This window comes from Myxine glutinosa, chromosome 8, assembly GCF_964187855.1.
Source record: "Myxine glutinosa chromosome 8, kmMyxGlut1.1, whole genome shotgun sequence".
Taxonomy (NCBI): domain Eukaryota; kingdom Metazoa; phylum Chordata; class Myxini; order Myxiniformes; family Myxinidae; genus Myxine; species Myxine glutinosa.
The window spans coordinates 83,708,031-83,720,745 of record NC_136268.1 but is presented as its reverse complement, the minus strand read 5'-3'; the positions used below and the strand labels follow the sequence as shown (position 1 = coordinate 83,720,745).

Sequence of the window (12,715 nt, the reverse complement as noted above, 5' to 3'; positions counted from 1 at the left end):
CAAAAACAGATCCTTGCAACTACAGACCAATCAGCCTGCTCCCAATTATCAGCAAAGTCATGGAATCCACGATTGCTTCGGATATCAAATCCTTCCTCTTCTCCGAATGGCTTGATCTCCGATCATCAATTTGGATTCAGACCAGGTAATTCTACTCTGGACATGCTACTTCTGCTGTCTCAACAATGGATGGAGGTCCTCAATGCCAAACAGGAAATCAGAGCTGTCTCCCTTGACATATCACGTGCCTTCGATACGGTCTGGCACCCAGCTCTGCTCACCAAACTCTCCTCCTATGTTATCCATGGAAATCTCCACACATGGCTTGCGGACTTCCTCTCTGGTTGTAGTCAACGTGTGGCCCTGAATGGATTTCTCTCATCTCCCCTTCCTGTTCAGGCTGGAGTTCCCCAATGCAGTGTTCTGGGCCCTGTGCTTTTTCTGGTCTTCATCAATGATCTCTCCGACTCTCTGGAAAATCCTCTCTATCTCTTTGCTGATGACTCCACTCTCTGCTGCTCCATTCCTCATCCCTCAGATCGGCAGTCTGCAGCCTCCTCACTCTCTGCAGACCTGGACAAAATCACAGACTGGTCAAACAAGTGGAACATGTCTTTCAATCCAGACAAATCTCACACTCTTACTATGTCTCTCCGAAAAGACCGACTGGAAAACCCTCCCATCTACTTTCTCAACAATCCTCTCCAAGAAGTTCTGTTGCTCAAGCTTTGGGTCTCACTATTTGCCATGATCTTTTCTGGGAAAACCACATTTCCAAGCTGGCCTCCAAAGCCAGTCGCCGACTGGGCATCCTCCGTCGTGCGAAGTCCTTCCTTGGCACACGTGAGCTCCTCACCACATACAGGGCTTTCATCCGCAGCTCCATGGAATACTGTTCCCCCCTCTGGGCCGGTGCTCCTGCCTCACACCTCGCTCGGCTTCACGCTGTTGAAACCAAAGCTTTTAGAATCATTGGAATCTCCTGCGATGAAGGTAAATCCGAGGGCCTTTCACTCACTCACCGCAAGCAGGTTGGTGGTCTTTCTGTCTTCTATCGAATCCTCTCCGGCCTTGCTCCCCCAGCTCTCTCTGAGCTCTGTCCCCCAAATATTCCTGCAGGTCGCACAATATCTGCCAGCAACCCTCTTATGGTTAAACTGCCAAAATCTAGGCTCTCTGCTCATTCATTCCCCTTTTCTCCCGCCTCTGGAACAAACTCCCCCACTCCCTTCAATCCCACTCCTCCCCTCCAGGTCTTTAAAACAGCTGTTCACCACCATCTCTTGTCTTCCCCCATCCAAAACCTCGATCTTTTCTACCCCCGCTAATTCACCCCAGATCCAATTTTTGAAAATCCAACTTCTTTCCTGGAGAGGCCTTGTAGTGTTCATATGTTTGATACCTCTCCCATCTCCCCCCAAGCCCTCTCCCTCCCACAGATCTCTCAATGTCCCTGCTCTCAAATGTTGTGTTTGTGTCCTTCCCCCTCTCTCCCCATCTTGTCTACCGCTCCCCTTATTTTGTGTTTTATGTGTCTGTTTGACTTTTTGTATGATTAATGTTAGCTCTTTCACGAGCCTCGATCTTGTATTCAAAAAAAATAATAATAATAAATGACCCTCAGCCAGGACAAGAATTTGGTGTGGGTATCGAGGCGTACAAGGGCCTACTTATTTCCAAGGGTATGGTGGGATCTTTAATACCCATAATAATATGTTAGCAGATTGGACAGCAGAGTTAATGTCCCTCTGAAGGAGGACGCACTCATTGATGCAACGCACTGTATGCAAAACATGAGGATGACAGTCTTTAATCAGGTCGGGGAATTGAAATGAGACAAGACAGCTCAAGGTTGAGTATGCTACCTCTGATCTATTCTGCCAATCCCATAAATACTTTAACTTGGATTAAATAAAAAGTAAAGTACCTTTTCTGGTATCTTTCTGTGCATCCGTGACTTTGCATCACTGACCATGGTGTTGAAATGACGAAATTCAAGATGTGGCTTTGTCGTTGGTGGATTTGGAGCGGTACGGATATCACGAAGCTCTGTGAGGATCTTTTGTTCAGCAGTCTTTGACTCTGTGCCTGAGGAATGGTTGGTGAAGTCTGGGGAACCCACAAGTGACTGTTCATTGGAATTTTGAGTGGTTGGTGAAGAAGTTTCAGATGACTGCACGGTGCAAGGCTGAGTAATGGTAGCAGCTTCAACGCTAGAACTTTTATTGAGCAGGTGGGCCAAAGTGGGGACAGGAGGAGAATCTGTTCTCTGCACATGGAGAACAGATGAAAGAAAGTATTAGCAAGATCTAATCAAATGTTTTGCTTCAAGCTATATATTCATATAATCAGCATTTTGGTCTGGTTGATATGGACCAGCAATAGTCTTAATGAAGCAACATAGTTGACCCCTTTTTTGAACGATGCAAATAATCTGAAATTTGGTCCTGCTACTGACCAAAGGAGCTAAAGTGCCATCTACATCTTAAATACAGAACAGGGAGAGGTAGAGGATGATTGATAAGTCGCTTAGAGCAAGAGAAGCAAGAAGGATTAGAAGCAATAAAAGGAAGCATGTGATTCACGTACAATCTCTTCCAGGAGCCTTTATGCCTCATGCACACCAAAAATGTGTTCCAACCCAAGAGTAATAACCATTCTGAGGTGTTCCAAACCATGAGCACGAATGACCATTTCTACATACTCTTGGGGATATGGGCGACTTGATTGCCAAATTGTATGTATGCATAATGAGCCATTGGCATCGAGGTTCTTGGATGGCATCGAGTTTCTTATAGTACCAGCTTATTTATGGCATGATCCTGTTTTTCATGTTGTAGTGTTTTATTTGGTAGTGCACTCAAATTTGTTTTCACATTTTATCGCAATGTTGCTTGGATAACAGCCGTGCTGAAATACAAAGCAACACCTTTTCATTCCTTGAACTTGATATCAGTTAATCCTCCAGTCTATTCTTCCAAAAGTACCAGCAGTTCTTAAGTCTTGAAACAACCTCAAGACGGGGCTTTTGCTGTACTCGCTATTTTCTCTGAGTTAGAGGGCTGGGAGTATTATGAAACAGGGCTTGCAACGTGTCAACGTTACTGCAATCGCGAATTTTTCTACTCCAGGTGTTAAGACTGCAAAGCGTCCTGCCAGGGACACTTCACTGGCCTCAATAATGGTGGGATTTCCTCGCAAAAGGTCAGGGACTTAGGTGGAGAAAGCAGCCTTTGAAGTGTTCCAGAACAGGAAAAGTTGTGGTGCAAACTTGGCTTTCAAAACTGTCGCCCAAAAAATAGTTAGTTATTTTCAAAGGGAGAATTTACAACTTCCAAAATATATGTTTACATATGTACACATGGCCCCCAAAGGTAAGCACGTACCATGAACCTACCCTGGTATTGTGGGCAATGAAATATGAAGAAGACAACTTTATAAATTGACTAGAACGGCACTCTTTGATGTAGTGACGTCGGCCAATGTACCTCCGCCCACATTATTACATCATTATACATGCTTGTACCAAGTTTGATTTAAATACCTTCAGTTGTTTTCAAGTATCAGTTTTACCTGCCATGACCTCTGGCACCAAAATCTAATCAGTTCATCTTTGCATCAAAATACATACTTATACCAAGTTTGGTCAAAACCACATCAATGGTTCAAAAGTGAGCTCAATAACAGAAAAAAAAAATCGAATTGGACCTCTGACCTAGTGACCCCATAATTGAATCGGTTAATCTTTGCATCATTATACATACTTGTACCAAGTTTGACTTAGATCCCTTCAGCCGTTCTTAAGTTAACACAGTAATGAAACTCTATCACGGATGGACGGACGCATGGACCGACGGACAGACAACCCGAAAAAATAATACCTCCAGCAATGGAATTTTTTTTTTAACGTAGTAGCAGACGGAACGGAAATGCAGTAGCAGCAGACCACGAGTTGCAAAATTAGGGTCATACTGCTTTTTTTGACGATCAGTATATGTAAAAGGATTATGTAAAGTAACCATAAAGAGATTGAAAATGCCCCAATATATTCCAAAGTAGCTTAAATGTAAATCTAATAAACAGTAGCTAAACCAATTTGGCCAACCAACACCCTAAAATATGAATTTATCAACCAAATATTATGCAGTTGTAAAACAGGCAAGATAGGCTAAATTACAACTTTTTGTTCCCAATGTAGATTACACTTTTTATTTATTTGTTTTATTTATTTATTTTTATTTATTTATACCTGGGATAAGGCTCATAATAGAGCTCACACACGCATGCACACACACACACACACACACACACACACACACACACACACACACACACACACACACACACACACACACACACACACACACACACACACACTGAACTTGAAGGAAGTGCTGTCATTACCGTCACTTCCCGAGATACTCTGGGTACCAGCGACGTCACAACAATGGTGCCGCTTTTCTCACCGTACTCAGCGGGGCATTTCCTCAAGAGGAATTTCCTCCTCCCCATGGATGCCAACCGATGGGGAATGTCTGTGATCTATCCTTTTCCAGCAAGGAAGCAGCACATAGCATTTTAAAGTCTTTCGTCTGACTTGAACCGGTCCAAACCAGATGGGTATTTTTTTAGGAGACACCATCTCCTTTCTGGATGGCCATTCGCTCCCTGCGGGAGCTCATCCGCTGTTTGCCGGGTGTTGGTTTTGGTCCTGGCAGGGTGTCACAGTCACCCTCTCCACTAGCAAAGCCAGTGAGGGGTGTCGGTTTAGTCGCCGACAACCTGACCATGTACTTAATGTAGATATTCCAAAAATAAGATATGAATATGTGAACCAGAATCATTCTTGGAAACTGCAAACTGATCAAATTATGGTCATGGGCAACATATAGATTTCATACAATAATGCAGAACTTATCATTCAAATAATATGGAAAAAAGCATTTCTGCTATAATTGTTCAAATGTACAAGCTCCCTTATCTAAGTGAACTCTGTACCCTCTCCCCTCCTCACACTCTCCATTTGCTCTGTTCGAAGCTGGACCTCCGATGGATTCTTCGTAGGATGTGGCTTCTCATTTGACTTCGGCTTCCGTTGTACTCCCATAAGTTGTTGTCCTAACAACTGGATCTTTTTTTCTTTCTAAATGCATGACAACACACAGCAAAATTAACAAGCACGCAGTGAAAATTGCTTTGCACTAAATGTCCCCGACTGGTCCCATTGAATATTCTACTCAAACTTGTTCTGTAACTTATCTATAATATAAAATGAGCTCGGTCTCGGCGTCTGTCTGTCCCTCTGTCCGGCCGTGAAGCCGTGTGACTATATGTCTATTTACGTCCCATTGGAATGTACCATTCGGCCCTCAATGCTGAGACCCATTAGATCTTTGAAGACCATTTAAGATTCCCAAGACTTTAAGACCACCAAGACCCACAAATACCTCTAAGACCTTGAAGACCCTGAAGACACTTGAATACCCTGAATAACCAAAAGACCCCAAAGAACCAAAAGACACCAAAGACCTTTAAAGAGCCCGAAATACTCCGAAGACTCCACAGATTCCAAGAACCCATAAGACCCCAAGATCCTTTTGACCCCCAAGATCCTTAAGACCCCTTTTACATTTAAGATCCTTTCAATACTTTAGACACCTTTAGATCCCTTCACCCTTAGACCTTTACACCCCTTAGGTTCCTTTTGACCCCTTTGACCTTAACATTTATACCCCTTAAATTCATCAGACAGATTAGACAGCTTGGACCTTTGACCATTTAGAGCTTTAGACCACTTGGACCTTTTTCGATTACAAATAAAATACAAATAAATAATATCAACAATATTACAAATGCATTTGTACAAAATAATTGTTTGTATTATGATTGGTGTAAATCATGACAACTCACGTACAGTCGTTATCCTCAGTTAAAACAAGCCTGTGCCTCTGTAAGCCATGTAGCACGTTTCAGTTGAATATCTTAAAGGGTATTGGGAAAAAGTCTGGAAAACCACAAGTGGGATGGACAGACGGATAGACCTAACAGACAGACAGACCAAATATATATACAGTCAGCCCTAAGATCAGCTAACCTATACTCCCCTCCGTTAAAATCAGAATGGGGACGAATAAGATGGGAGCTCCCTCCTCAATGCTGTAAGGTGGGGGGTGGAGGAGGGGGGGGGGGGGGGGAAATGTCTGTAGTGCAATGGAGGCTTCCTGAAGAACTAAATGGGAAGAGTCAAAAATTATACCGACCAACAATGTGATAATGGGAACAAGGCAGAGACAAAATTAATTAAGTTAACAAGGATAAAGAGAAGAAAATAATGTTGGTAGGTGTTGGGTATAAAATGAAATTGAAATGTTGAATACGGCTATATGAAGGATATATGATAAACAGGATGGATATATGAAGGCTGTTGTTGTTTCGAATGTAGCCAGGGACTGACTGCTGGTTGCATCATTTTCTTGAAGCTTTGCCACTGATGCAGTGCCCCAATTATCAGTAAGCTGGTACACTCATTTTGCCAGCCTCGGAAGGATGACAGCCCACCTGGTGTTATTTCAACGTCACGACAGAGGCTGAAACTCAAGACCCTAAGATCATAAGTCAGCCATCTTAGCAGTTAAGCCAACACCAGGCTTTTTTCACCCCTGATTGTTTTTCTATCTGTCTGTCTGTCTGTCTATGAGCACGTTATCTCAAAAGGTTATGGATGGCTTTGGCAAGATATTAAGATAAAGTGGTTGCTGCTTAATAAAACCACCCTGGGACCAGGGCACCCTGGTCTTATTAGCCGATGGTTTTATAAACCGAAGCCTGCAGATTAGGCAACAACAACAACAATTTCTCACCGTACTCAGCGGGGCAATTCCTCAAGAGGAATTTCCTCCTCCCCATGGATGCCAACCGATGGGGAATGTCTGTGATCTATCCTTTTCCAGCAAGGAAGCAGCACGTAGCATTTTAAAGTCTTTCGTCTGACTTGGACCGGTCCAAACCAGATGGGTATTTTTCACCGTACTCCCCATTATTTTTCCCCGTACTCCCCATACATACACACATACATACAAGCTACAGCATGTATGTATGTGTGTATGTATGTATGTATGTATGTATGTATGTGTACATATATATATATATATATATATATATATGTATATATATATATATATATATATATATATATATATATATATATATATATATATATATATATATATATATATATATATACAGTATATATATATATATATATATATATTGTTGCGGATATGAGGACTGTATTTTTTTGATTGTGTTGTATTGTGGTAAATTGGTGATGAATATTGCTTGAGTCTGCGCCTCCTGCCTCCGGAGCTGTGTAAAGGTCAAAGGGCGTCCCATAATTAGTCCATAAAGCATCCACACCACAGCTAATCATAGAATACCCCTGTTCGATAGCTTATATCTTATTATGTGTTTTAGGGTAAGGCTGTGTCTCCCATTAATTGAAATACTCCATTGCACCAGTGAAAGAGATAGATTCCCTTCATTCCCACTCCCAAAACTTCCATTCCCCCTTTTCGTCAATTGCCATTGCCAAGAACCTCCCCTCCAATTGCCGCCATTGACCACGAGGCAGGGTCGGAGAATAAAGGCGTGTCTCCACCTCGTCATAGAGGGGAGGAGTGAGTCAGCCCCACTCAACCAACCATGACCAAGGGGTTGGACTTGGAGAGGGTGTGGAGAGAAACATCGAGGAGGTTCGCGAAGGTTGAGGGGCGGGGCCTATATAACCCGCAGGCAGGGCGTTCCCAAGGCAGACAAAGGAGATGAGCTTTGACGACAGAGACGAGAAGAAGTCCAGGGTTGAACTGCAGCTCGAGCCACCGAAACTGCACTTGCTGCAGCTCGAGCCACCGAAACTGCACTTGCTGCAGCTCGAGCCACTGAAACTGCATTTGCTGCAGCTGGAGCCACCGAAACTGCAGCCACAGCAGCGTGAGGCCTGGACGGCAGTTTGGAGCAGGGCCGCGAAGGAGCGGCGGCTGCCCACGAGTCGATCAGCTGCAGAACTAGTTGGACCTCCCTATCCCGCCAGCCATCCACCAGCCAGCCACCTGCCATCCCTATCATCATTCCCCGTGTAAGTGTGCTCGTAGTCTGTCTTTTGTCTTGTCCCTGGGTAGTAACAATAAGTCTGTATAAGCTAGTATTTTCACTGTGTCACCTGCGTCTCATGCGCTTGTAAATAAACGTGACTGCTGTCTTTTTGCTTATGTGTGTGAATAGTAAATAAATTTAGTAGTATTTCCAAACCTTTCTTTGCCTTCGTTTTCCTCTTTGCATTCGGTCGCTTTAGAGTTTTCCCGATTGAATAGCGGTGGCGCGATCCGGCCAAAGTTTGGGGCAAATCGGGTATTAGTCGGGGAATAACTGTTCGGTCGCGGTAATACCAACCGCTCGGTAAATAACATCTTTAACCGCGTCCGTAACAATATATATATATATATATATATATATATATATATATATATATATAGTCACTTTCGGTATTTCTGCACATAACAAACCAAACAGATTGCAAATTACAGTACATATGGTCTAATTATTAATGAATCACTGAATGTCTGTCTGAACCATGAGTTTGGAAACTGCGAAGTTATGTCTGAACCATGAGTTTTCTGCAGCCATTCCAGGAAAAGGATCAACATCAGCTGCATCCAGCTCTTCCTCAGCTGCATGCAGCAAGTTCTTTCCCTTGAGGTTTCAATCCTTATTTTTCCAACAATTAATGATGGTCTCTGAAGAGACCTTGGACCAGGCTCCAACCAACATGTGCATGGCATCAAGCATACTCAATTTCTTTGCAACCTCGTTTTCTGTAAGGCGATCACCAAGCATGTCCTCAAGCAGATCTATATTTTCTCGACACATCTCATACCTGAAGTAAGCTTTCATTGTCCGAGTAATGCCCATATCATATGGTTGCATAATGGATGTGGTGTTTGGAGAAAAACTTCTGATGTCAATCTGAAAGGGTCCTCCAGCAACATCTGCATATGCACTGCAGTTGTCAACAAGGAGGGCGATCTTCTTCTCCTTCTCCAGGCGCTTGTTCCAGCTTCTCAATCAGGCAGTCCAGATTGAACCGGTCATCTAGGAGTTGTGTGAAGATTCGTACAGAATAGGGAAGGTCTTCACATTTTTGAAACACCGTGAGTTCTTTGACTTCCCAATCACCAGCAGTTTCTCCCTCGCTTCTTCCATGCTGCAGTAAACAAATGCAGTGATGCGATCTTTCGCCGGTTTGAAACCACGACCATGTCGATGCTGTTCTCTGTCAACGTATGTGTTGTCTGCTAAACCACTGAACTAAATTCCCATCTCATCTGCATTGTAAATGGAAGAAGGGAGATACATTTCTCGAATTCCTTGCAGCTGTTGATGCTTCCACTGCATTGAAGCATTAACATCTGAAGCTTCTCTTTGAAGTTTCTTGAAGGTCAAGCCATGTCGTTTCTTCCATTGCTGGAACCAACCGTTCCTCGCCTTGAAATCTGTCTGCCCTAACTTCTCCGCAATGTCCTCTGCCTTTTGACACAGAAGAGGACCGGAAAGACTTGGGCCATCTGTGCATGCTCTATTAGCTGTAACAGAACCCACAAGAAGGTGGAATTCATTGGGATAGTAATAGTGGTAATGGTAATGGTGGTGGTAATGGTAGTGGTAGTGGTAGTGGTAGTGATAGTGGTAGTGGTGGTAGTTGTAGTAGTAGTAGTAGTAGTAGTAGTAGTAGTAGTAGTAGTAGTAGTAGTCAATTCGTCAAATTTCTGCCCTGCTGGAGCAGCCCCGGTTAACTGTAAGTGCTGTTATTGTGAAGTGGAAACGTCTAGGAGCAACAACAGCTCAGCCGCGAAGTGGTAGGCCACACAAGCTTACAGAACGGGACCGCCGAGTGCTGAAGCACGCATAGCGCGTAAAAATCGGAAGTCCTCGGGTCCAACACTCACTACCGAGTTCCAAACTGCCTCTGGAAGAAACGTCAGCACAAGAACTGTTCGTCGGAAACTTCATGAAATGGGTTTCCATGGCTGAGCAGCCGCACACATGACCAACATCACCATGCGCAATGCCAAGCATCGGCTGGAGTGGAGTAAAGCTCACCGCCATTGGACTCTGGAGCAGTGGAAACGCGTTCTCTGGAGAGATGAATCACGCTTCACCATCTGGCAGTCGGACGGACGAATCTGGGTTTGGCAGATGCCAGAAGAACGCTACCTGCCCGAATACACAGTGCCAACTGTAAAGTTTGGTGGAGGATGAATAATGGTCTGGGCTGTTTTTCATGATTCGGGCTAGGCCCCTTAGTTCCAGTGAAGGGAAATCTTAATGCTACAGCATACAATGACATTCCAGACGATTGTGTGCTTCCAACTTTGTGGCAACAGTTTGGGGAAGGCCCTTTCCTGTTTCAACATGACAGTGCCCCTGTGCACAAAGCGAGGTCCATACATAAATGGTTTGTCGAGATCGGTATGGAAGATCTTTACTGGCCTGTACACAGCCCTGACCTCAACCCCATCGAACACCTTTGGGATGAATTGGAACGCCGACTGCGAGCCAGGTCTAATCGCCCAACATCAGTGCCCAACCTCACTCATGCTCGTGGCTGAATGGAAGCAAATCCCCGCAGCAATGTTCTAACATCATGTGGAAAGCCTTCCCAGAAGAGTGGGGGCAGTTATAGCAGCAAAGGGGGTGGGTGGGAGGGACCAACTCCATATTAATGCCCATGATTTTGGAATGAGATGTGTGATGTTTGGGTGTCCACATACTTTTGGTCATGTAGTGTATATAGAATTTTTTTTTTTAAATACAAATTTAAAGATCCTGCAGCAAAGTAATTCCCAACATATCGTTTGCAAATAAATCCCAGCACAATGACCAAATTCTAAGGTTTTGCACCATATCTAACTCTTAAAAAAGCAAACTATTTAGCTTCGTCAGACCAAGGTTCTACCTCCATATCTTTCTGTCTCTGTATTGCCTGCTCCTTTTCATATTCCTGTGCCATCTTTTCACGCTGCACTGTGACACGGCGTTCTTCTTGTTCATCCAACTCGCGTGCGGTCCGCTTTTCTTCCGCCCTTCTCCGACTGTCTTCCTCCATCTACCACAGACACAGTAAGAGAATGAGAAAGTTAATTTTCACTAATGCAGCCACTTTCCTTGCTTGCAACAACCATATACAGATTCACCATGTTAAGGTCTTTAATTTATAAGATAATTGAAAGAAAAACAAACAATGACAGAAAGCATTTTAGATGCCCAAAATGATGCTACAAATTCAGCAGTAAAATATATGAATTAACTTTTCTCGACCTGTTTTCGCAAGAAGAGCTTGTAAAGTTCCATTTGCGATGCAGGCAACTCCTTTTGCTTTCCTAATAGAGAGTTTTTAGTGCCGTCTGCACACACACATGGGAATGGTGTGCACAGAGAGTGAGGCAGATCAAGATTAGAGAATTAAAGTGGCAAAGGCTTATGGATAAGCTCGTACACAAATCAATGACAAGATGATGGCATTAAGAAATGTGAGTGCAGGGAAAAAATTGTGGGAAAAAAGTTAAATCAACAAAATATATAGAATTTGACCATGGATGCAGAGAGATTATCTTACAAGGTTAAAGAGCAAACAGGCGATTGTAGAATAAACTAGAACGAAGTCGATGGCTCGCCATCGCAAATCATCATGCTTTCCCACCCAAAGCAAGGTTGAAAGATGGCAAAAGGTTCCACCGGGAATGACCCAATATCAAATTTTGAAGTAAAATTCCCCCCTCCCATATGACCCTAAGTCCCACTGCTTGGGGAATGAACTGGGAGTCAAATCCCCCCCAAAAAGTTAAATATTTCATGCATCTCACAAGTTTCATTTCAAAAATGTTTTAAAATTTGCCCGCAATTGCATTTTTCGGTATTTAACCTCTTGACCCTGCCCCAGGGAGCAGACCAATCATGACACTGCTCTTGCCCCTTCATGCCATGTCGTGATCATAACTACCTAGTTTGGTGAATTTCTGCTAAACCATCAAGGAGGTGACAGCGTGACGAATGGACAGAACAAATTAAAATATGTGTGCCTGTTTTATTTTTAAATAGCGTGTGGATAATGACTGATATCGTGCTATTTTTTAACAAGAATTTGGACAAATATTCGTGTGAAATCATATTGTTCATTTAAAGAAGCACAAGGAAAAGTTAATTTTATTTGACCATTTATAGGTTGGAGCAATGATGGCCCGACCCCCAATCCTTCTTCATTTACCCTAAAATCTGCTGAAACATTCAACTTAATACAACTGTTTCTGAGGATTTCTTTTTATTTTTATACTTGTTCTTTCTCCAAGTCTAAGAGCATGGCCTATTTTATCTCGCAGTGCTGTAGTGAGGATCTGATAGACCTATTATGTGCTGTATATATTTTATCTGTTGAATTTTCATGAAAATTATTTACGGTGTTGCCCGTAAGGCAAAGCGATCTAGAACAGTGTTTTGCCTGTCCGGATGTCCATATGTATGTATGTCCCTCACAAACGTACAGCAATCAGAGCTGAGGATCTAGTCACATGACAGGGGTGATGTGATATAATTACGTCTGTGATGCCATTATGGCATTCGATGGCTGACTCCAGACACCGCCATTTTGAACTTGATATGCCGT

General features: G+C 43.3%; 1 protein-coding gene across 5 annotated transcripts in view; it reads right to left on the bottom strand.

Moving 5' to 3' along the window:
- Positions 1 to 12,715, bottom strand: part of CSPP1 (centrosome and spindle pole associated protein 1) — a 136,190-nt gene that overhangs the window by 56,003 nt on the left and 67,472 nt on the right. For 4 of the 5 annotated variants that reach the window (XM_078783441.1, XM_078783444.1, XM_078783442.1 and 1 more), the window contains 4 exons: positions 11,374 to 11,459; positions 11,012 to 11,161; positions 5,015 to 5,143; positions 1,928 to 2,269 (listed from right to left, as the gene is read on the bottom strand). In XM_078783441.1, coding sequence (XP_078639567.1) covers positions 1,928 to 2,269; positions 5,015 to 5,143; positions 11,012 to 11,161; positions 11,374 to 11,459 — 707 coding nt within the window. The remainder of the gene's footprint in view (positions 1 to 1,927; positions 2,270 to 5,014; positions 5,144 to 11,011; positions 11,162 to 11,373; positions 11,460 to 12,715) is intronic. The other variant, XM_078783443.1, reaches the window with a different exon arrangement.